Genomic DNA, 20,975 nt, shown 5'->3' on the forward strand with positions numbered 1-20,975 from the left:
GGATGGTGACCGCTCAGAAAACTGGAAACCCTGGAAAATTTGCGTTTTCTTGCCGAAACACGGTGGGTTTCTGACGTCGGCACGCGGGCCGGCGCCACGCGGGACGCGATGGGGACGGCCGGGGGCGCCGTCGCGTGCCAGCCGCGGATGGGTGGAGTCCGAGTCGGCCGCGCGCTGGCGAAGGACTCGCGGCCTCGCGGGTTCCTCCTCCGTGGTGTGCCGTGCGTGCCCTGACCGAAGGAAAATGCCTTGTCCCCACTCCCCAGGTTTGCATGCCCCGGGCAGGTGTGGATATGGCCTCGTTTGATTCGCAATAGAATTTTAGCGTACCATAAATAATAATATTTTGACCATTAATTAGGATATCAAACAAAAGCAGTTTACAAAATCAATTCTAAAACCCCGAGCTAGACCTTAAAGAATCTAATAAGATCTTTGACCGCGTGATTAGAGGATGGTTACTGTATCATCACCGTAGTCAATCATCGATTAATTACCGTCATTAAATTCGTCATGAAAAATTACACTCATCTCTAAAAAAATTTTACAAATAGATTTCATTTAGTACTTCATGCATACGATTTTTTTTTTTTCGAAAAACGAGAACACTATTTTTGAAGAATGCCAAACAATACCATGATGTTTTGGTCGCTGGTGCTCGTCGTATTGATGGATCGATTGACTGGGTCAAATGGTGGTGGTTGTGGTCTACAAGTCTAGGGCTACAAGGTTGCGCCACCTGGTTGTCTCGATTAAACCATGGCAAAATGCCAGCTGGACATCGGTTTGAAATATCGGTTCAGCTGCTGGTCAGTGGTCACTGATTGAGTGGAGAAAGAGGCAAATTAAGCAACGTGACAAGAGCTGAAAAAGCTTCCAGAGATGTCCAAACCACAGATCATGAAACAGTCAAAAGAAAAAGACACGGAGAAACACAGCCAGAGCGCGCTACAAACCTGGCACACTGTTTGCAGCAGAAGAACACTTGTCATGAAAGCCAGGATCACGCCGAAAGCTTTCTACCATGGTTTTAAATAGCGGACTATGGTAAATAGCAGCATATTTTTTTCCAAAGCTAAAAAGTTATAGCGAAAACTATAGCGGACTATACCAAATAACGATTTACTACTAAATCATAAAAATACAAGTAATAGATAAAAAAAACATAGTAATTAGCGAATTTTATAAACATAAATATGTTTCTAGGACTACGGAAATATTGATTAAGCTAACAATACAATAAAAATCATACAATTAAATATTCATTTATCCAAAAGACCAAAACAATAATACTAAGCTAAGGATAAGGCTATAGTGGCGTTAAAGCTACGACATTTAGCACAACTATTGTCCAATTTAACATCCATAGCTACCATAGCGGCAAAAATACAAATAGCGTAGCAGGGATCCTTTAAAAAAGCTATAGTGAGGCTATAGCCTGCTATTTAAAACCATGTTTTCTACATGATGCTGGAGAGCAGCATTCTTGAAAATTCAGATTAAGTTATGATACAAGTCCACTCACTGGCTGTTACTAATCTAGAGAGTTACAGAAATAAAAGGTCAAGCCTCCATGGATTCGGTATCATGTCAAATCAGTCTGTCCTGCATCTAGTAGTGTACACCGATGGAGAAACATGACCTGTTGATGACTCAAGCTTAGCCAACCAGAGGTTGAGTGGCCGCAGAAAAAAAAATAGAACATTGGGCTTCAGGTTGTTTCCATCCTACAGACCAAATTTTGGAATCGTTGCATCAGTGAAGTAATCTGAGACTTGTTGGTCTGGTTCACAAATTGGTTTGGCTGTCGAGAAGCAAAAGCTGCTTAGCTTCGGTGACATAGGTCCTGACGGCCTGAAGATCCGTAGCCACCTTTTCGCCAATGGGCAGCATGGATTCATCCACACTGCAAGAGGTTAAGCTTCTTCTGTCTTGCAGAAGCTCACCCAGCTCCCGCATCGCTTCATTTAGCTTCGAGTGCAGTTCATCCAAGCCCCTGACTTGATGATGCAAGGACTCCTCACACATCTTGATCTCTTCCTCTTTCAACCTGACATGGAAAACACAGTCTTGGTAGTCAATCAGCAAGACCTCCATGTCCTTCGCCCCACTCTCCCAAATCTCTGTCAACATATGGTCACGGACAAAAATCTCGATGTCAGCTTCCATCATGGAGTGGCAGCAGTCCTCTATTTCTGTTTCAAGGAGTGCAATCTCGCAATCAATATCATCACACTTCGGCATACTTTTTATGTTCTTTTGAACCATGCGAAGCTGTTCACGAGAGTTCTGCAGTTCACATGAAAGCTTTATCCGCTCCTCCTCGAATTTCAGCAGATCAGTTGCCTTACCAAAATTCTTGGGTGTATGTGTCGAAGAAGTAGAAGTATCCAGATTATCAATAGCGAAGAGAACCCTTTCTTCTTCCTTCCTTTGAGCTTCATAAGAGCGAAGCTTCATTTTAAGGCCATCAATTTTGTGTCGCAACTCAGTTTCAGATTCATGTGACCTCCTTCTCATGGTAGATAGTTGGTTTTTGCGAGTTTGGAGAAGATTCAACTGTTCCTGCTTTTGATTCATCAATGCAAAGCTAGAGTCAAACTTGGATGAAATAATGGCTTTGGTCTTCAAATCCAAGTTCCAACATGATTCTGCAGGCAAGAAATACATGCCCTCAAAAGTATCTTTCTTGCCCTGTGATTCCAACAGTGCGGACTTCATGGCAATGATGCCTTCCTGACTATGCTGCACGTCTAGACCACGTAGCTGAATGCTTGCAGAAAATTCTTCCGCCTTACTACTAATCCTTTCTAGTAACTCAAAGTATTTTACTGCATCCTGAGCAGACACGACCTTGTCTTGGACACGCTCCAGCTTAGCCCGAACAAGCTGCAACACTTCTTTCAAAGCTAAAATTGTGGAATCATGAACATGTTTCACTTCAAGATTCTTAGGATCTGCTGCTTCACTCATTTCAACATCTTTGTCATCCGACCGAATCTCTTCTCCAGTTTTAGAGTTGCTTTGCTCTAAAATCTTCCTTTTAAATTCATCCCTTTCTTGCATAGCTTTCTCATACAAACCCATAAGTCTATCATTTTCCTCGTGCATTTCTTCCAGCTGAAGACGCAATTCAGAAGATGTATTCCTTGATAAGTTATCCTCATTGATGCATTTCTCATCCGCTATCTTAGACACTTCCTCCATGTTGGATGAGTTATGTGCATGCAAATCTGATGTGCCTACTGGTGGGGCATTAGAATGACTGCCTTGCTGATCACTTGCATGTTCATTTCTAGGAATGGTAAGGCAGTTATTATCTTGATTTGCCTCAACATTGACAACAGCATGTTCATATAGCTCAACCAATCTCTTGTTATCCTCAATCAAAACCTTAAGTTGCATCCTCAATTCTTCATTCTCTTTGGCCAAACCAATTGCAGTTTCATGGGCTTCTGCTTCCCTTTGACTTGCAGAAGCTATTGCATCAACCAAAGTCTTAAGTTCCGTCTGAGCATCAGATAGGTTATGTAAACCCGCCTCCCCTTGCTCCTGGAGCTCGACAGCCTTGCACTCATTATTTCTGCCATCATGTTTCTTTGTGAGCTCCAACTCCATGGTTAGTTCATTAACACGGCTGCACATTAATTAGTATGTCAGGTAGTGGCATCAGAACAGCAGCTGATAGCACACAAGGAATCCATAGAAGCGTAAGGATGATTTTATAGTTCCTAGAGAGAAAAGGAACATACACAGAGTGTATTTATCAGGAACAATCAGCCACAACGATAAAAAGGGCAGCCTGGTGCAAGTGGTAGTGCTTGCCGCCTGTGAACCGAGAGGTCACAGGTTCGAGCGGTGGCCTCTACACATTGCACAGTGTGTGGAAAAGACCTTCCGCTAATAACCTCCCCCAGACCCCGCGCAGTGCGGGAGCCTACGGCACTGGGTATGTCCTTTTTTTAATCAGCCACAATGATGATATGGGCAAATGAATGATTTAATAAACAGTCTACTGATTGGCCTTCTCAAACATTATGAGTGCTAATTAACATTACCACACAAATCCGGAACAACAAGATATGCTATAGCTGGTAAAGTGGTGTAGTACATGAATACAAGTAAATCAATGGCAACATAGTAGAATGAGTCTTCAGAATTTTATCCATCCTGTATGTGCTCTCTAACAGATACACTATTATTTGCCATATTTAAATCATTAATATCACAACAGACTATGGAAGAAGGAAACATATTTATTATGAAGCAATAAAATTCCTAATGGCAGCATGCCAAGATAGGAAAATAGTTACCTCTCAAGGTTTTCCTTTGCTTCGACACAGAAGGTCAATTTTTTACGTAATGACTCAATTTCTCTCTCATTCTGAATAGCCTGCAGTACAAAATTATAAAGTGGATTCAGCCACAAACAAACACGCATATCATATAAAAAAGCCCGTAACCAGAGTTTGATATTTCAGTGGAAGTACTCTACACCAACCTGCAAACGAAGAAATTCATTTTCCTCATCACCAGCTGACTCCCCAAATAATGAGAGGCCCTGCATAAGTTATAAATCTAAGTAAGTCCATTGCCAACTAAGCATGTAATATTGGTGTAAAGTAAATATAACAAAAATAATAGCTTGGCTGTTAGTTCTATACTTCTATGTAAGTCAAGGATTTACTAATAAACACACAAATCTCTAACTGGCACCTTGTTAACAGGATCCTTCTCGTGCATAAGCTTCCAATCAAGAGCCTCTAGCAGCTGCAAGTTAGAGATGTTGAATAAGCCCAAGACTTCTAGAAAATAACAGATTGTACGTAATTGGAGTCTGCGTCAGCCCCATCAACAACCTAGATGTACCTTATCTTGTAAAACAATTATTTGCTCATGCATCATTTCCCGTTCACTTTCATCAACAAATGACTGCAACCTGATTTTTTAAGAACAAATAAAGTGTGGTTAAGCTTCCAACAAAACACAAAGCAGATAAACCTAATCAGACCGATGAGCTTATTTCAGACATAAAGCATACGAGAATCAGTTACTCCTTGGCAGCAGTGCCACAAAAACTTAAACTGAGTTGATAATCACATAATAAATATTAAAAAAAGTAATAAGTGACTGGTAGCAATACAATAAACAAGTGAAAACAGCTAATTTCAGCCAATAATTTGATCAAGAATCAATTATTCTTTGCCAACAGAACTGTAGTCATTTAAATAATCACCATGTTAACAGCAATTCTAACCTTCGCAACTCTTCTTTTAGTTGTAGGTTCTCCATTGCAAATTTCGTAATTTCTGGATTGCGATCTAATTGACTCCGTAGGACCTCTAACTCCTTCACGAGATTTTCCTTCTCTTGCAAAAGATGTGCTTCAGCAGATAATTTCCCTGAAGCAACCTGCTCCAATCTTTTGATCCGTTCTTCACGAAACTTAAGCCTCATCTTGAAATTCCTTACCTCTTCTTCCTTTTGAGCTGCCTGTGGAGAAACAAAATATTAAGTTATAAAAAACATGACTACCGGTGCACATTTTTCTTTGGTTATTAAGTGCTTGTAAAGTAGAGATACAAAACCATCAAGAACTACGGACCAGCTGTTCAGCAATCTGCTTTGCAGCTATTGTTGCCTTCAATTGTGCTTCCTTCTTGTGTTCCCTCCTAAAAGCAGCGACAAGGGCAGCATCACAATCATTCATCTGAACACGGCACACCAAAAACCCAGTGTAAGTAGCCTGTGAATCATATCAAGTTCTACGAGCAAGAACAGTTATGAATACCTGTGTAGTCCTTTTATCAAAAATAAGTGGACTGAATGTGCCATGACCTTGATCCCATTTGAATGTGCTAGGAGACTCACAGACAAATCCATGGGAATCGATGCCTTCAGTTTTATTAGAACCCACTAGTCCTTGCAAACGGCTAACTTCTTTCTGCAATGTTGTATCAGTTTCAAGATACATGATAAATTAAATATTATAAATGTTTACGCAATAGAATATTTAGGGAAAAAGAATCCAATATAGAGTAAAAAACTGAGAAAGCTCAAACTCATCTATACCTTAAGGTTCTGGATCTGTAAGCGCATGCTAAGAACATCACCAGAGGCATCCTCATTAATGATAGCCTACATAGAGTAATGGTTAGCTAATGCGTGCAGCAAAAAAAGTTGAATCATATCTCGTATGCAAAAAATTACATACATTATTCCTTATGTATTTAGCTCGTTGCGCAAACTTCAATGTGCTTAGTGTCTCAGCAGCACAACTGGGTAAAAAAGGAGAATTTTGTCATAATATATCATGTAGAGTTGTTTCAAAATAGAGGACAATGGACAACTGAATAGAACAACATATCATAATTAGAAACCTACCAATAAGATGGACTTATGTTTGCAATTATAGTCGTCTTTGAATTTCCTCCGAGTGAATCCTATAAAGCAGAGATATAACATAAGCAAAAAATTTATGATAAATGACCACTAACGCAAATTTGCATCCAGTTTTTTTTTCTAATTCATATTAGCTCCTTAGCTGTTGCTGTCAACTTACAACCACTAGAACCTTTACTTTCTCAATTTTTGCATATAAGCATATTACCTGGAGGAGGAATGTCAATTTTGAATCTCTGTAGGGAACGTGGTGTGATTTTTTGTTCGACACAGCAATGAGGTTTGTAATGACAAGTCTGCAAGAATGTCATAGACCAAAATAATCTTAGATAAAGTGTAATGCATTGAGATTCCGGTGCTCAGTTCATAACAAACTTCAAACATTTTTTTAGTATGAGTATATACTAGAAGATGATCAACTAACCCCAAAGTTGAGAGTGACTTGTTGATGTTGGTAGCTTCCTTCAAGCGCTCCCCTTCAGCACCTGAGCTCTTTTGCCTGAAAAGCACAAGTCACACATGCTGAATAGGAGGGTGAAAGAGAATGAAGAAAAATTGTGTGCTTGTACTGAAAATATATTAAAGTCAAATCAGATAATTATAGACAGTGCTACTTGAGCAACTTACCTCTCTGAGCCCGCAAGATCAACAAGGTTGAGTCGAGAAAATCGGTGGTGGTTGATACCTTGAGACTCCCACTAAATAGTTAATTTCAAGAGTCAGTAAAGGGAAACACATATATGATGTTACCCACAATACCATGATTGCATGTGCAACGACATCATAACCATAGAAAGATATTTGGAAATTACTTGTTTCATATACCTTACTCTCTATAAGGCAAGTGAAAACACTATGAGAGCGGCTACTTGCTCGGTTCATATTGGTGGCTGCTACCTTTCTGTTTGCTGCCCCCTGGAAATAAAATGCAGAATGCATTAAGGTTTAACTCATGTAGTGAACCTTAAACTCGGATACCAGACATTAAAGTGACTAGTGCAATAATTGATTGCATTTGAAGCTGATAAAAGAGATTCAAGCTTCAAACCCAAATGAAAACATTTTATCAATTAACCTCAATTAGTTGTTGAAGTGCTTCTCGAGCATTGGAGATCTCATGTTCTGTCAGATTCTCAACATGGACACCCTTTTTGACATCCTCTCTTATCTGAATGAAAGCAATTGGAGTTAATCAGCTCATAATCTTAATAATATATATCTAGAAATGCAGACATTTTCTAACAGCGTGGCATGCTACCTCCTCCTACAGAATATGAGTCGACAAACTACACTCTATATGATTTTGGGTGGGTACAAATATGCAACAAAGAAAAGGCAGTCAATATATTATTGGTAGTCTAGACATAACTTGAACCAAATATAAAGAGGCGCACCCAGTGTCGTAGGCTTCCCGCACAGTGCGGGGTCTAGGGAAGGGTTGTTTTAAGCACCAAGCCTGTGCAGAGGCTGGGGCTCGAACCCAGGACCTTCCGGTTACAAACGGTAGGCTCTACCGCTGCACCAGGCCCCCCTTCAATTTGAACCGAATATGCGAAAACAATAAAGATCTGAATAACAGAAACCTTGCACGGTATTTGGTTGTGTTTTTCGGTGAATCACCTGCAAGTTTGCAGAATTTGGGTTGAGCAGATCAAGAATCTGCTCATTATATATCTCCAGAAAAGAGCATTTACATGTAAATCTAAGCTTTTCATCTCTCCTTATTTCCTTTTCCTGCAAACAGTAGCAAAGAATAGTTGAGTAACATTAACATGACATATCAACCAAAATGAAAGTGTCCAAAAAGCAACAGGTCATGTATACTTGCCTTTTGGATTCTAGCAAAGAGATGCTCAAACACTCGAGGGGTCATACCACAGTTCGCATTGTTCCTCCGTGTCCCATTTTCTATATCACCAAGCATTGTATGTGTTTTTCCACTGCCAGTCTAGAAGAAGCAGATACCAAGCGTTGAAAGGTAAACAGAGAATGATGCACAATCTGTGACAACCAAAGAAATTATTATCTGCAGCAGCAAGTGAAACCGGTAGCTAACCTGCCCGTAAGCAAACATGCAGCTGTTGTAGCCAGCAATGCAGTTCTCCACCATGGGCACTCCAGCAACCTTGAACATATTCTCCTGAAGAGCACCAAATGAGGAACAGTTAGGCATTGTGTACAAGTAAGTCAAGAAGAAGCAAATGGGTTACTGGGAATCGAGAGTAGCAAGAGCACCTGCGTGACATGCTCGTCCGCAACGAGATCAAAAGTGAACCGAGACTCAGGATGACCAGTCCACGTAAGACTCTGGCTACTATCCTGCCGGACGCACCTCTTCTGCCCCTGCAGCGATATCTCGCTGCCGCTGAGAGGCCGGATCCGGATCACAACCTGCAGCAGATTAGAGCAGTTAAGCAATCACGGATAGGTACTCGACGAAATGCTCGCGGACACAGCCGAACGAACCGGCCGAATTGGACCAGAGCCCTGCCGCTAATGCAGGAGAAAGCGCGGCGGGAGTGAAGGGGGGGAGGCATCCTGCGGAGAGGGGGAGGAAACCCTACCTGCACATTGTTCTCCTTCCAAAAGGCGGGGTCCTCCTGGAGCTCGAACCGCGCGGGGGAGGGAGCGGCGCTGCCGCCGCCGAGCTCGTCGTCGACGCCGTCAGACGGCATCGCGAGTGCAGCGGAGGAGGAGGATGAGGACTTCCGCAGCTGGGTTGGGCGGAGGCGGAGACGACGGCGGATCGGCGACGGCGGGGGACTGGAGGGGGCAGCAGCTGCGATTGGGTTTTGGTTTGAAATGGGGAGCGGAGGCGAGTCAGGCGACGGGACGTTGGCCAATTTCGAATTTGGGGTCGCGTCCACACAGTAGTAGTCAAAGACAATTGCTGCGGCTGCGTGGTGGGTCCCCTGTCCAGATCTGTAGGGCCGTTTAGTTCCCAAAATTTTTTTTTTGTGTCGTTTGACCATTAATTAGGAGTATTAAATATAAATTAATTATAAAACTAATTATACGGATGGATGGAAAATCGCGAGACGAATCTATTAAAGCTAATTAATTTGTCATTAGATGTTGGTTACTGTAGCACAACATTGTCTAATCATTGCATAATTAGGTTCATTAGATTCGTCTCGCGATTTCACTCGGGGGTTATGGAATAGGTTTTGTCAGTTATCCACATTTAATACTCCAAATTAGTGGTCAAACGTTACAAGTTACTGTAGCATATGAAAAATTTTGGGAACTAAACAGGCTCTCAGGCATCTTCCAAAAAAATTTGCACAGTACCCGTAACATCGAATCTTCGGACACATGCATGAAATATTAAATGCAATTGAAAAAATAACTAATTACACAGTCTAACTAATTAGCACGAGCTGAATCTTTTAAACCTAATTAGTCTATAATTAGATATTATTTGTAACAACGAAATGTGCTGTAGTACCAAAACCCAAACTTTTTTACCAACTAAACACACCCTCAAAGGAAAACTCGAAATTTTCATAGAAGAAACGGAAATACGGAGAATATAAGTATCTCATCGTCTCGAAATATATTGCCGATATTCAATAAAGATTCATTAATAGTACTACCAAACAACAGGCCCACTAATTTGGTCCCTCCATCTAAGCGTTTGTAAATTTGCAGCGCCAGTAGAAACTGCATCTATAAACAGCTTTGATAATAAAGTTTCAAAGTGTTATTTTAAATTAAAAATGAAATGTAATATTTTATAACCAATTCTTATGTGCAATATAAGGCCGGTCTCAATGCACAGTTAGCTAGACCGAGAACTAGTTAATTGTGTCAGAAAATTTCCTCACATCTCATAAAACTCTATCATTCTCTCTATTTGCCATTGATGATATTTAATACCATGAAATTTTCCATGAAATACTATTAAGAGTGGCCTAAGAGCAACTCTAGCATACCTCTAGAAGTTTAGAGGGTTATTAAAAAAGAGTTAAATACGCCAGCGGCCCTCGAACTTGTCCTGAGGTGCCACTTAAGTCCACGAACTTGCAAAATCGAAATCTAGCACCCTAAACTTGTTAAGTTGTGCCACTTAGGTCCACAGCCCTTAATATGACGCCATGTGGCATGAATATATGCACAAAACCCCTCTAAAATTACTATCTTCTACCTTCAGTCCCCTCCCTCCCGTTCTCTCTCTTTCTCTCTCCCCATGCCTCCCCTGCTTCGCCTCGGAGCTCGCGGACGCCGCTGCCCCCCGAAGCTAGCGGACGTCGCTGCCCCCTGGAGCTCGCGGACTTCGAGCTCACCGCCGCCCTTAGAGTTCGCGGCCGTCCCCCTGGCTCGCCGGTCGATCTCGCGAGCCCTGTGCGGCGGCGGCGGAGCTTGTAGGCCTCGCCCGCGCGGCCACGGAGGAGGTCGTCAAACTCCCCCACTATCTCGCCACTACCTCCGCGCCAACGCAGCCCCTCCTCGGCACGCACGACGGCAGCGGCATTGCTCGCGACTCCCGCGCAGGCGGCGGCGGCGGAGCTCGCGACCCCCACACGCGCCGCGGCAGCATGGCTCGCAGCTCCCGCGCAGATGGCGACGTCGGAGCTCGCAGCCCCCACACGCGCCGCGGAGGCGTGGCTCGCGGCTCCCGCACAGGCGGCGCGTCGGAGCTCGCGGCCCCCACACGCGCCGCAGCGGCGTGGGTCGCGGCTCCCGCGCAGGCGGCGGCGGCGGAGCTCGCGGCCCCCACGCGCACCACGGCAGCGTGGCTGGCGGCTCCCGCGCAGGCGGCGGCGGCGGAGCTTGCGGCCCCCACACACGCCGCGGCGGCGTGGCTCGCGGCTCTCGCCTCCGGGGAGGGCCGAGCTCGAGGATGGGGAGGGGGAGGGGGAGGGGGAGGGGGAGGCAGGAGGGGGTTGTGCCCCTGCTCGCCGCGAGCTAGGCAGGAACGGCGTCGGCGGTGGGCGTCGGCCCGCAATCCTCATCCTCGTCGCTGCTGTTGCTGGGCCCGCCATGGACACCGCCGCCATGGGAGAACGGAGGCCGCCGCCATGGGGGGTGGAGGAGGGAGGACCAGGGGGCGACGGATCCACTCGGGTCTCCTACCCCAGCACCACAGTCCTCCCCCACCGCGGAGCTTGGCCGCCGGCGCCATGGACACGCGGAGGAAGGGGCCTGACCGGAGGAGCCGGCGTGGCCGGAGGTGGAGGAGCCCTCGCGCGCTCGCCCTCTCCCCGTGCACTGCAGCTCCTGGCCGGCGAAGGGAAGGAGGAGGGCGCGCCGGGACGGAGGACAGCCGCGTGCGAGAGGAGAGGCGCGCCGGCGGAGGGAGGAGCGGCGCGCAGGTTGGCGGCTCGCCGGAGGTGGGCGTGCGGCATGGAGGCCGGTGGCTTGCGGCCTCGGGAGGCGCGCTCGCGGTGTTGAGGCCGGCGGCTCGCAGAGGCAGGCGCGTGCTGTGTGCGGCAGCCCTGCCTTATATCCCTCAAGGATGTGAAGGTAGAAGACGTCAAAACTCAAGGGCCTTTTTGCATATATTCATGCCCCTTGAAGGGGTATGGACCTAAGTGGCACAACTTAACAAGTTCATGGAGCCAGATTTTGATTTTGCGAGTTCGTGGACCTAAGTGGCACTTGGGGACAAGTTCGAGGGCCGCTGGTGTATTTAACTCTTAAAAAATAATGTACTCGAGCTGAACCTCTATTGGACTATCCGCGGTGGGTACGGGATAGCAAACTCTATCCCACCCTGCAGTACGTTTTAGCGTACCGATCTGCTGCAGCGGGTATGGTGAGCCATACTGCAAACATTGCGGACGAGCGCTATTCGTAGCGTGCTCCCAGGGCGGACGCTACCCCACGCTGGGCCCACTGCGTGCGCCATCAACAACGGCCGCTGGCTCCCCTCTGCCCCCCCCCCCCCCCCCGCCGCCGCTCCGACAAGGTCCGCTCGCCGGCCACTCCGCCTGCCGCGCTGCGGCCGCTGCTCGGCCGGGCAGAGGAGGCGGAGCCTTATCGTCGCCGGAATCGAAGACAAGGAGTAGAGGAGGCGCGCGACGAGGGGCCGGCCGCCCGCCGCTGCAGCAGCTCGCCGCCGAGGAGCCGCCGCGCGCTTCGCCCTCCCGTGGCGGAGAGGGTTCGCCGGCGCCGGATCTGGCCGCCGCATCACCTCGTCGTGCCGGCTTTGGCTGCTCTGCTGCCGGCCGGTCTAGGCCTTCGCGCGGCGGCCCTGCGTCCGCCCAGATCCGCAAGTGCGGGTAGAGAGCAAGCGGAGGAGGGGCCACCACGCCCCGGAGCCACTGCCGCGCGCTGCTCCCTGCTCCTGGTGCGTATCCGGCGAGGGAGGGGAGGTAGGGGGAGGAGAGGAGGGAGCACCGACGAGAGAGAAACAGAGAGGGGATGGCGCGGGGGAGAACGGGGAGGGAGATAGAGTAGTAAAAAAAATCTGACATATGGGTCCCATCTCGTGGTAGTTGATATAGAGTAGGATATAGAGGATGAATGAGTGCAGTGAAACTGAAGATAGAGTAGATAATTTTGATGACTAGGACAGAATATTCCTTTTAAAGAATGAGTTTAGAGTATGACGAGTGCAGATAGCCTTAGACCCTCTATTTTTTAGAGTCCTCCAAATTCCTTTCTCCACCATCTATTCTTAGGGGTCCGATCCCTCTATAATATTTACAGTATTGCTAGAGTTGAAGCAAATTTGAAGTCTATAAAAATAAAGGAGGCCCCATGTAGTATTTAGAGGTTCTGATTTCAGAGTTATTGCTGGAATTGCTTTGAGGGTGCCATTTTAATGTGACTTATTCAAATAACTTTTATATACAATCTTATTTACACTATGCATCTTTAATTTAAGCTTGTTTTCTAATGAAGAAAGGATATCAAAAGACCCATCCAAAACATGATTCTATTTTCTAAATCTAAATATATGTTAGAATGGAGTTATTAGTTGTCGCCGACTAAACAAGATCTACAAATGCTGCTCTAAATATTTGAGGCTTCACATTCAAACGGGGATACTTTGTCAAGTGGTCAAATGAACCTTGCCTGAGGTAACCGAACAGATCGCTTAACATCATTTCCTTTTCCCCGTCCTCTATGCATCATCTTTTTTTTATCCTTAGTTTTATTATTTTCACTTACGTGTATTTTTACTTTTAACCTCGCAATTCTTAATTATATTGTAGTGGAACATATCTAGTACAAAGTTTTGAGTTTTTGATTCATCACTGATATTTGTATTTTCAGCTAAGTGTTCTTTAAGTGGTTAATGATATGCTTATTGAAAGCAAGGTGCTTCCAGTAACTTCATCAATCTTAAAGTATCAATTTAGTCCGCAAATGTTGTCTGTGGCTGATGGCTGGTGCTGATTTGTTATGAAACAAAAGTACTGCTGACTGGCTGGTGGCTGGTGCTGATTTGGTGCGAGAGAAAACATTGCGGGCTGGTTGGCTGACAAGCCAAGCGAACAGAGTGACATGTGTTCGCAATGGTGAGTATACATGTATGTTTTGGTGTGTTGCAATTTAAAAGTTTCAATTGTCTATTTTTACAAACCCATGTATTTATTTTTGGCTAAGGCCTCCTATAACTATATCACTCTAATGGTACGTTGTATCTATCGATTCTTTTAGTATTTATTATATTTTAGTTCATCTGACTATTACATATTGACAGTTAGACATATTACAATTTCCGCAACAAATCTAACTAATGCCCCACTTATGTCCAACTTTTTCAAAAAAGATCACTAACATAGTAACATGCTTTATACAAGGGAAAAGTTGCTAACATATCTCGAGTTAGTCAAGATGGAATAGTCCGTAAATCACTAATACACTTGTCTCAAAATAAGTGACTCATCTAAAACTACTATGTAGGAGTAGTTTTTATTTCAATGCAAGGAAGTGTGTTATGAAAAAAGCAAGGAAGAAAATAATTAAAATTCTAGGTCTATTAACAACTTTAATATGCAAATGCTATGTAGGAGTAGTTTTTATTTCAATGCAAGGAAGTGTGCTAGGAAAAAAGCAAGGAAGAAAATAATTTAAAAACTAGGTCTATTGACAACTTTGATATGCAAAAAAAATTGTACAAATGATTAAGTGGATAAAACTGAAAAAGAATCGCGCCAGGTAGGGGTCGAACCTACGGCCTTCTGCTTAGGAAACAGACGCTCTATCCACTGAGCTACAGGCGCCTGTTGTGTAACACTCTTGATACATGATTTACATAACGGTGTTATCCGTGAAGCAATTCAAGAGGAGTCTAGAAGCCGTCGGAACGGCGGCGGCGCAAAGGGAGAAGCGAAGAGCGCCGCAGCGCGGAGAAAACTCAACTCACCGGCCATGGCGCTGCTGATGGAGCAGGGCGCCGAGCCCCTGACCGAGAGCGAGCAGGCCGACCTGGCCGGCATCGCCGCAATCAAGGAGGCAGCGGCGCGCGAGTACAAGGAGCAGGGCAACCAATTCGTCCGGATGGGCCGGAAGCACTACGCCGAGGCGGTCTCCTGCTACACCAAGGCCATCGCCCAGATGGAGCCCCTCTCCTCTCTCGACACCGGGGCTGCCGCCGACGCCTCCGTCCTCTTCGCGAACCGCGCCCATGTCAACCTCCTCCTCGGCAACCACCGCCGGGCCCTCGACGACGCCGAGCAGGCCATCCGCCTCTCCCCCTCCAGTGTCAAGGTAACCGTCCATTTTTTTTGCTCAGCGACATTATGGATCCTGTGGAGGAGCTGGCGGCGTGATGTGAGATGTTCTTGTAGCTAGGCGTACTACCGGGCGGTGAAGGCGGCGCTTGCGCTCGACTTGTTGCCGGACGCCGCGTCCTTCTGCCGGAGGGGCCTCGAGCAGGACCCCGCTAATGAGGAGCTCAAGAAATTACTGGCGCAAGTGGATGCAAAACAGAGCGAGCAAGAACGTCAGAGAGACAAAGTTGCAAAAGCACTCGCCGCAGCCAAGGTCTCTTCTTGCCAAATGAATAACACTTTCTCCATTCGAATGCGTTGGAATGACTGGTGCTATTGGGTTGTGTATAGGAGCTTGCTGCTGCCATGGAGAAGAGAGGGGTGAAGCTTGGGAAGGCGGCCTATCAAGAACTGACAGGGGTAAAGAAGCCGAAGCTGGACGAGCAGGGCACGCTTCACTGGCCTGTTCTTCTGCTTTACCCAGAGGTCATGTCGAGTGATTTCATCGAGGATTTTCCGGAGACGGATACTTTGTTGCCCCATCTTGATGTCATATCCTTCTGGCATTGTGAAATTACATGATGCATTCTTTGGTTGAGTTAAATGTGTAGATGCATAAGTTGCATGATTGAATTTATGGTAACCTTAACTATCAAACATGTTCTCAGAAAGTTCTCCACCATTGCCATGGGATGAGAACCACGCTTACACAAGGGATGCCATTGAGTTGTATTATCAGGTATGTACTAAGCGCTATGCTTACAGTTGCTTAAGAAAAATCTAAGCATCATGGGATGTAGCCTCCCAGTTGGGCATTGTGATAAAAAGTGTTTTAATAACAAGTGTTGATGCTTCATGATGCGTATGAACAAGTGTTGATATTTTGTCCTTTCGGATGTTGAATAATCCCGAGGTTAGGTGAACCATAAGTAAGCCTTGTCGGTTTGCAGATAACATGTTGTATTGAACTTGTAATAGCTGCACATTTAAGCTGTCCCCAGAATTAGGAAACAGTAGTAGTCTAACAATCACAGGACATGAATTAGGGACCAAGATAAACATCCGCAGTTGTGAGTAATTGAATTGCTATTGTCATAATTAAACTATTGTTGATTTTTTTTAGAAAAGGGAATATATTTCAATATTCCAGCCTCTGCATGAAACTATGCCTATAGCTGTATGTTATTACGCACAAGTACGTCCCAAGCTCAAAGAAAAGAGTTCCAGTCTCAAACACAAGTCCAAAATCACCGAAACTATTGTTGATTGGTTGAATCATTGTTATTAGTGCCTATTAGTGACATCCTGAAAAATTAAAACTATGACATCGCATTATACTGAAATTAAAACCTGTGGTGAGAAATGAAGAGATATTAGCAACTCAGATTTCAATATTATCATGGTGATTGCTGTTTTCACCATCTAGTCCACAAGTAAACTTTTAGGTTGTCCCTCATTACTTTAAAGGTTCGGCATACCAGTGAAGGATTTTGTGACAGATCAGGTATAGGAAGCTCACTCATTAATCTTTTATTGACTATTATCCACCTTGGTACATTAGGGTGGTTTTGGAAAACCTCTGTCCAAAAGTGAGATATTAAGATATCTTCTAGAAGGCACTGTAGACTCGAAGTCTCTTCCAGATGGTCTACTTGATGGGGAGGATGAAGAACATGGGATTAGCAAGATCAGCACAATTTCATCATCAAGTATGTATACTAAGCATGCTCCTTATTTTATTTTACTCCCTCCGTTGTATTATGTTTGTCCTAAGTCAAACTTGACTAACTTTGACCAAGTCTATAGAAAAATATAGCAACAACTATACTACCAAACATATACACTATCAACATACACTTTATGGTGGATTCAACGAAACAAATTTAGAATTGTAGATGTTATTATTTATTTCTATAAGTTTGGTCAAAGTTTGCTAAATTTGACTTAGGACAAACCAAATACGACATGTAAATAAAAACAGAGGGAGTAGCTTATTAAGTTGAACAGTTCAGACTAGAAAATAACACGGTGTATCAACACTGCTGTCCTTTCTATTGCTGCTAGGAAGGTGATACAATGATCTTGCGCTATATTCTTCTATTAGCTGAAGTACAGTTGAGAGAGAAGCTCTTGTGTTACCATGTATTAATGAGTGTTGATACAATTCTTTGCATTCTGTGCAGCTGAAGGCTCCAGTAGGTGGATCAAAGTAAAAGAAGGAAAAACACTTCAAGAAGTGCTGCAGGACAAAGACTATATTATTCCAGCAATTCCTGGTTTGTTCCTAATATTTGTATATATCTACATAATTCATGTAGAATCCGTAGTACCAAAATGAGAACTAAAACCCCATCTTTTTGCATGCAGTATTCTTTGTTGTCTCAAGAAAGTCCACCTTCTATAAAGACTTTAGGGCTGGAAATTGGTCTTTGCCATGAAAAAAATCGGTGCGCCAAGGTTCTGCTTAACATATTTGGAAGATGGCAGCGGATATTGGCTAGACAACAGAAGATACCCGATTGATCATCATCTTGTGGTTTTAAAGGAGTGCACTTCTTTCAGTATCTTCAAAACAACCTTTCTGCTTGATTTATGACCAAGGAGTAATTGTGTTCATCGAGATAGTGATAGAAAGAAAAGAGAACGCGATGTAATATGAATTTTTTCTTGGACCAATTCAGCATTTGGCCTGGAGATAGTATGATACTGGTGTGGTATTCAAGTTTCAACTGAAATGTTGGTGTTCCTAGCTATCGAATGGACTTGGAACTGAGCTGTCAATTTGTGTTAGCTTCCCTCTGTCTGTAGACGCTCGCTCCCGGTTGTTTGTGCTCGACTCTCTACTGAAGTTTTGTTTGTGCTCGACTCTCTACTGAAGTTTACATGTTTGCTCTTACAGCGTGAGAAGGCAATACACTTGTGCTGTCAGGTTCACTGCATGCCTGCAGCCTGCACCTGCAACGCCTGGTCAGCGGCGGCACGGCCACGCGGCTTTGCGATGGAGCACCAGAGCCGGGGGCAGGTGTCTGCTCTGCGAACCTCGGACGCGTGCATGGGAGCCAAGAGGCACCAACGCAGAGCACGAGGTGACAAGCGGAGCAAGCGAACAAGAACGGCCGCCCCCGCCTCCGCTCATATCTATCCCCTTCGTCCGGCCGTACCCGTACCGAGCCGAGCGTCGTTAACCCAGCCACGTTCCTGCTCGCGAGCGCGACATGGAGGACACCGGCGCGGCGGCGGCGGCGAGCGGGGCGCCTGAAGCGAAGGCGGAGGATGGTGGCCGTGCCGAGAGGCCGGTGGCCAAGGCGCTCAAGGTGGTGGCGGCCGTGGACGCGAGCGAGGAGAGCCTGCACGCGCTGTCGTGGGCGCTGGACAACATCGTGCGGTGCCACCCGGACGCGGCGCTCGTCGTCGTCCACGCCCAGCACGCCGTCGACCACTTCGTCTACCCCGTCGCCGCGCACGGTATCGGTAGTCTACTCACCGCCCGGCCACTGATGACGCTGACGCTTTTGAGTAACCCGTGTGCTGCTGATCCCAAGGCATCGCGTACGCGCCGCCCTTGGCGGTGGAGTCCATGCGGAAGACGCAGGAGGAGAACACCCGGCAGATCCTGGCGCGCGCCCTGGACATGTGCAAGGAGCGGCAGGTGGACGCCACGGCGGCCATCGTGGAGGGCGACGCCAAGGAGGCCATCTGCCAGGCCGTCGAGAGGATGCAGGCCGGGCTCCTCGTGCTCGGCAGCCGGGGCCTCGGCAAGATCAAGAGGTACCCGCACCCCATCTGCACGATGTAAAATCCAAATTCTCCGTGGCTCATGATTGTTGGTGACGGCCATTGCAGGGCGTTCTTGGGCAGCGTGAGCGACTACCTCAGCCATCACGCCTGCTGCCCGGTGCTGGTCGTCAAGCCGACCAAAGGGCAGGCCAAGTGAACTCCGGCCGGCGACGCCTGTCAAGTACTAGTAATGGTATTGGTAGCAGTACTATGAGTATGAGCCGTCGATAAGTGTGATCAAGGCAACAAGCTGTGTGTGTATCTTACTAATATTTGTACAAAAATGTACAAAGTGAATAAGGAATCGATGCATTGCATGTCTGCACAAATTGTTCAGAGCGGTTCTTTTGCTTGCTGAGAAGCTTGTCTCAGATTGTTCATCGGCACAGGCTAATAGCCCCCATAAAGATGATCACGGGAAAATGAGGCACATTGACGGTGTAAAAACACAAGTGAGGCACACAGATTCATCAAACAACCGTCGCTACAGTTCAAATTGGAGTGATCGCTTAGCGAACTGCGGAACAAAGATGCAGCGTGTTGGATGGAGGTGGAGCAACTCTGGATCGGCCAAAGGATGCGACCATTCTCTAAGCAGATTAGCAGCAACAAGTGCCAGGAACAGAATGGGAGCACCATCACTTCGCTCCCAGGTCCCAACCGCCAAGTCTGTCCGCGGGATCGTAATTTGTGAACAGCCTGAACTCGTTGCCCAGTTTGTTGGAGTGCTGAGGCCTGAAACCGCAGGGATGAACATTCAGGAGCTCCAACGCCCTGTCCTTCTGAACTTCCCCTGGCAATATAAGAATGAAACCGTTTAAATTTTCGTTTGACAATACAGTGCTCCATTATGCATTTTGGTACGGAATGAATAAACTTTACTACCATGGTATTGTGGTTACGACTTCAACTCTACAAGAGATACCGCATTCCAGTACACTTCAAAATAGATGCTGCAATGGTTTAAGCTACATACAGTTACATACAAATAGAGGTGATGTTATTTTGAATGTTGCAGTCAACCGATGTGTCTCTGGCCCCATTGCAAGACATTAGTTTAATTGATCATTTAGCAAAAGTAACAATGCATAATCAAGTTAAATTTATCAACCAACAGACCTGTTGGCTAGATTATGAGGTGGTAAAACTATCATGAGGAGTTCAACACGATTGCTTATTGGTTGCAAAACAATATGAAAGTATCAATTCAGCGTCAAACCAATCTCATCAATTGAAGCAGAATTGCCTCGAGCATCAGTTACCTGTGAGCAGCAGCAGGAATGAACCTTCAGGCTGTGCGAGGAAAGACACTGTCTTGGCAACCTTCTCCAAGCACTCCTTACTCTGCAATTACACAACCAACGAATCCTCATTTCTCCTCGAATTTTACACTAACATCAAATGCCAATAAATAATTAAATACTAGTAGGGAATCTCCAGGTAGAAACCATACCAGGTAAGGAGGGTCCGCGACGACGACGCGGTATGCATGCTTCATCGCCGGCGGCAGATCCTCCGGCCGGTTGTAGTCGTAGAAGGTGAAGTCGCCGCCGTACTGCCCGAACCGCTCGTCGTACTCCAGGAGCTGCGCGGGCACGCCGGGGTCGGTCTTCTTCAGGTAGGCGTAGAGCGTCGGGCACGCGATGCAGGCCACGGCGCCGGCAGCGGAGCCCGAGCCAGAGGGGGAGACGAGGCGGACGACCTCCTCCACCAGCGCCCGCGCGGTGCGCTCGTCGTACCAGAACTGGCTCAGCCGCCAGTCCTCCGCCACCAGCTCCACCCGACCTCCCCCTTCCCCTTCATCCTGCTCCTCCGGCCGCTGCTGCTCCGCCAGGAACTCCCGCAGCGCCTCCATCGCAGCAGCACTCAACTGCGGCACGTCGTCGTCTTCCTCCTCCCTCCTGACCTCCTCGGTCACCCTCTCATCCTCCATACCGCTCGCCGCCATCGCATTCACCACTGCGCAGCGAAGACTCAGGCGGCGGCGGCGCGGGGCAATCGTGCAGTCCCACACCACTTCGAGACGAGCAGCAAATGGGCTTAACGAAATGAAAATGAGCCTTATGGACTCAGGTAGATGGGCCTGTCTGGCTCGAAGGCCCATTAGAGCCTGAGAAAGGGAGCAGGCCC

The 20,975-nt window shown here is 46.3% G+C and overlaps 3 protein-coding genes, 1 non-coding gene and 1 pseudogene across 5 annotated transcripts; 2 read left to right on the forward strand and 3 right to left on the reverse strand.

The window, feature by feature from the left end:
• Positions 1 to 1,407: 1,407 nt before the first annotated feature.
• On the reverse strand, positions 1,408 to 9,235 carry LOC120690094 (kinesin-like protein KIN-12G). Its single transcript, XM_039972608.1, has 21 exons — positions 8,967 to 9,235; positions 8,638 to 8,793; positions 8,459 to 8,542; positions 8,231 to 8,350; positions 8,023 to 8,136; positions 7,478 to 7,570; positions 7,228 to 7,317; positions 7,030 to 7,100; positions 6,827 to 6,901; positions 6,611 to 6,698; positions 6,385 to 6,443; positions 6,215 to 6,278; positions 6,073 to 6,138; positions 5,792 to 5,944; positions 5,606 to 5,710; positions 5,258 to 5,493; positions 4,870 to 4,939; positions 4,717 to 4,770; positions 4,502 to 4,561; positions 4,314 to 4,393; positions 1,408 to 3,637 (listed from the first exon to the last, which is right to left on the reverse strand). Exons 1-21 carry the CDS (start codon positions 9,075 to 9,077, stop codon positions 1,789 to 1,791), a joined length of 3,798 nt encoding a protein of 1,265 aa, XP_039828542.1. The 5' UTR covers positions 9,078 to 9,235; the 3' UTR covers positions 1,408 to 1,788.
• Positions 9,236 to 14,506: 5,271 nt separating this feature from the next.
• Positions 14,507 to 14,579, reverse strand: TRNAR-CCU. The gene has a single exon. It is a non-coding gene; the product is annotated as a tRNA-Arg (tRNA).
• A 72-nt stretch (positions 14,580 to 14,651) lies between these two features.
• On the forward strand, positions 14,652 to 17,849 carry LOC120690096 (tetratricopeptide repeat protein 4 homolog). Of its 2 annotated transcripts, XR_005681574.1 has the most exons (8): positions 14,652 to 15,066; positions 15,151 to 15,342; positions 15,420 to 15,620; positions 15,727 to 15,807; positions 16,630 to 16,777; positions 17,252 to 17,344; positions 17,436 to 17,573; positions 17,652 to 17,821. XR_005681574.1 is itself a non-coding variant. In XM_039972612.1 (7 exons), the coding sequence occupies exons 1-7, from the start codon at positions 14,728 to 14,730 to the stop codon at positions 17,504 to 17,506; spliced, it is 1,125 nt and encodes a 374-aa protein (XP_039828546.1). In that variant the 5' UTR covers positions 14,652 to 14,727; the 3' UTR covers positions 17,507 to 17,849. The 2 variants fall into 2 exon arrangements, 1 of the variants encoding a protein (XP_039828546.1); XM_039972612.1 differs by having other exon boundaries at positions 17,436 to 17,849.
• Positions 17,850 to 17,973: 124 nt separating this feature from the next.
• On the forward strand, positions 17,974 to 19,169 carry LOC120690098 (universal stress protein A-like protein). Its single transcript, XM_039972613.1, has 3 exons — positions 17,974 to 18,533; positions 18,611 to 18,836; positions 18,912 to 19,169. The coding sequence occupies exons 1-3, from the start codon at positions 18,284 to 18,286 to the stop codon at positions 19,000 to 19,002; spliced, it is 567 nt and encodes a 188-aa protein (XP_039828547.1). The 5' UTR covers positions 17,974 to 18,283; the 3' UTR covers positions 19,003 to 19,169.
• On the reverse strand, positions 19,157 to 20,879 carry LOC120690097 (annotated as a pseudogene).
• Between the last annotated feature and the right edge of the window lie 96 nt (positions 20,880 to 20,975).

This window comes from Panicum virgatum, chromosome 9N (assembly GCF_016808335.1).
Source record: "Panicum virgatum strain AP13 chromosome 9N, P.virgatum_v5, whole genome shotgun sequence".
NCBI lineage: Eukaryota > Viridiplantae > Streptophyta > Magnoliopsida > Poales > Poaceae > Panicum > Panicum virgatum.

Bases quoted from the DNA above. Each gene is read 5' to 3' on its own strand.
- LOC120690094 (XM_039972608.1), bottom strand. From the start codon at position 9,077: ATGCCGTCTGACGGCGTCGACGACGAGCTCGGCGGCGGCAGCGCCGCT. The intron at 8,794-8,966 runs GTAGGGTTTCCT...AATCTGCTGCAG, and splicing joins GGAAGGAGAACAATGTGCAG to GTTGTGATCCGGATCCGGCC. The intron at 4,940-5,257 runs GTTAGAATTGCT...TTAAAAAATCAG, and splicing joins CTAAAAGAAGAGTTGCGAAG to GTTGCAGTCATTTGTTGATG.
- LOC120690098 (XM_039972613.1), top strand. From the start codon at position 18,284: ATGGAGGACACCGGCGCGGCGGCGGCGGCGAGCGGGGCGCCTGAAGCG. The intron at 18,534-18,610 runs GTATCGGTAGTC...GCTGATCCCAAG, and splicing joins CTACCCCGTCGCCGCGCACG to GCATCGCGTACGCGCCGCCC. The intron at 18,837-18,911 runs GTACCCGCACCC...CGGCCATTGCAG, and splicing joins GGCCTCGGCAAGATCAAGAG to GGCGTTCTTGGGCAGCGTGA.
- LOC120690096 (XM_039972612.1), top strand. From the start codon at position 14,728: ATGGCGCTGCTGATGGAGCAGGGCGCCGAGCCCCTGACCGAGAGCGAG. The intron at 15,067-15,150 runs GTAACCGTCCAT...TCTTGTAGCTAG, and splicing joins TCTCCCCCTCCAGTGTCAAG to GCGTACTACCGGGCGGTGAA. The intron at 15,808-16,629 runs GTATGTACTAAG...TTGGTACATTAG, and splicing joins CCATTGAGTTGTATTATCAG to GGTGGTTTTGGAAAACCTCT.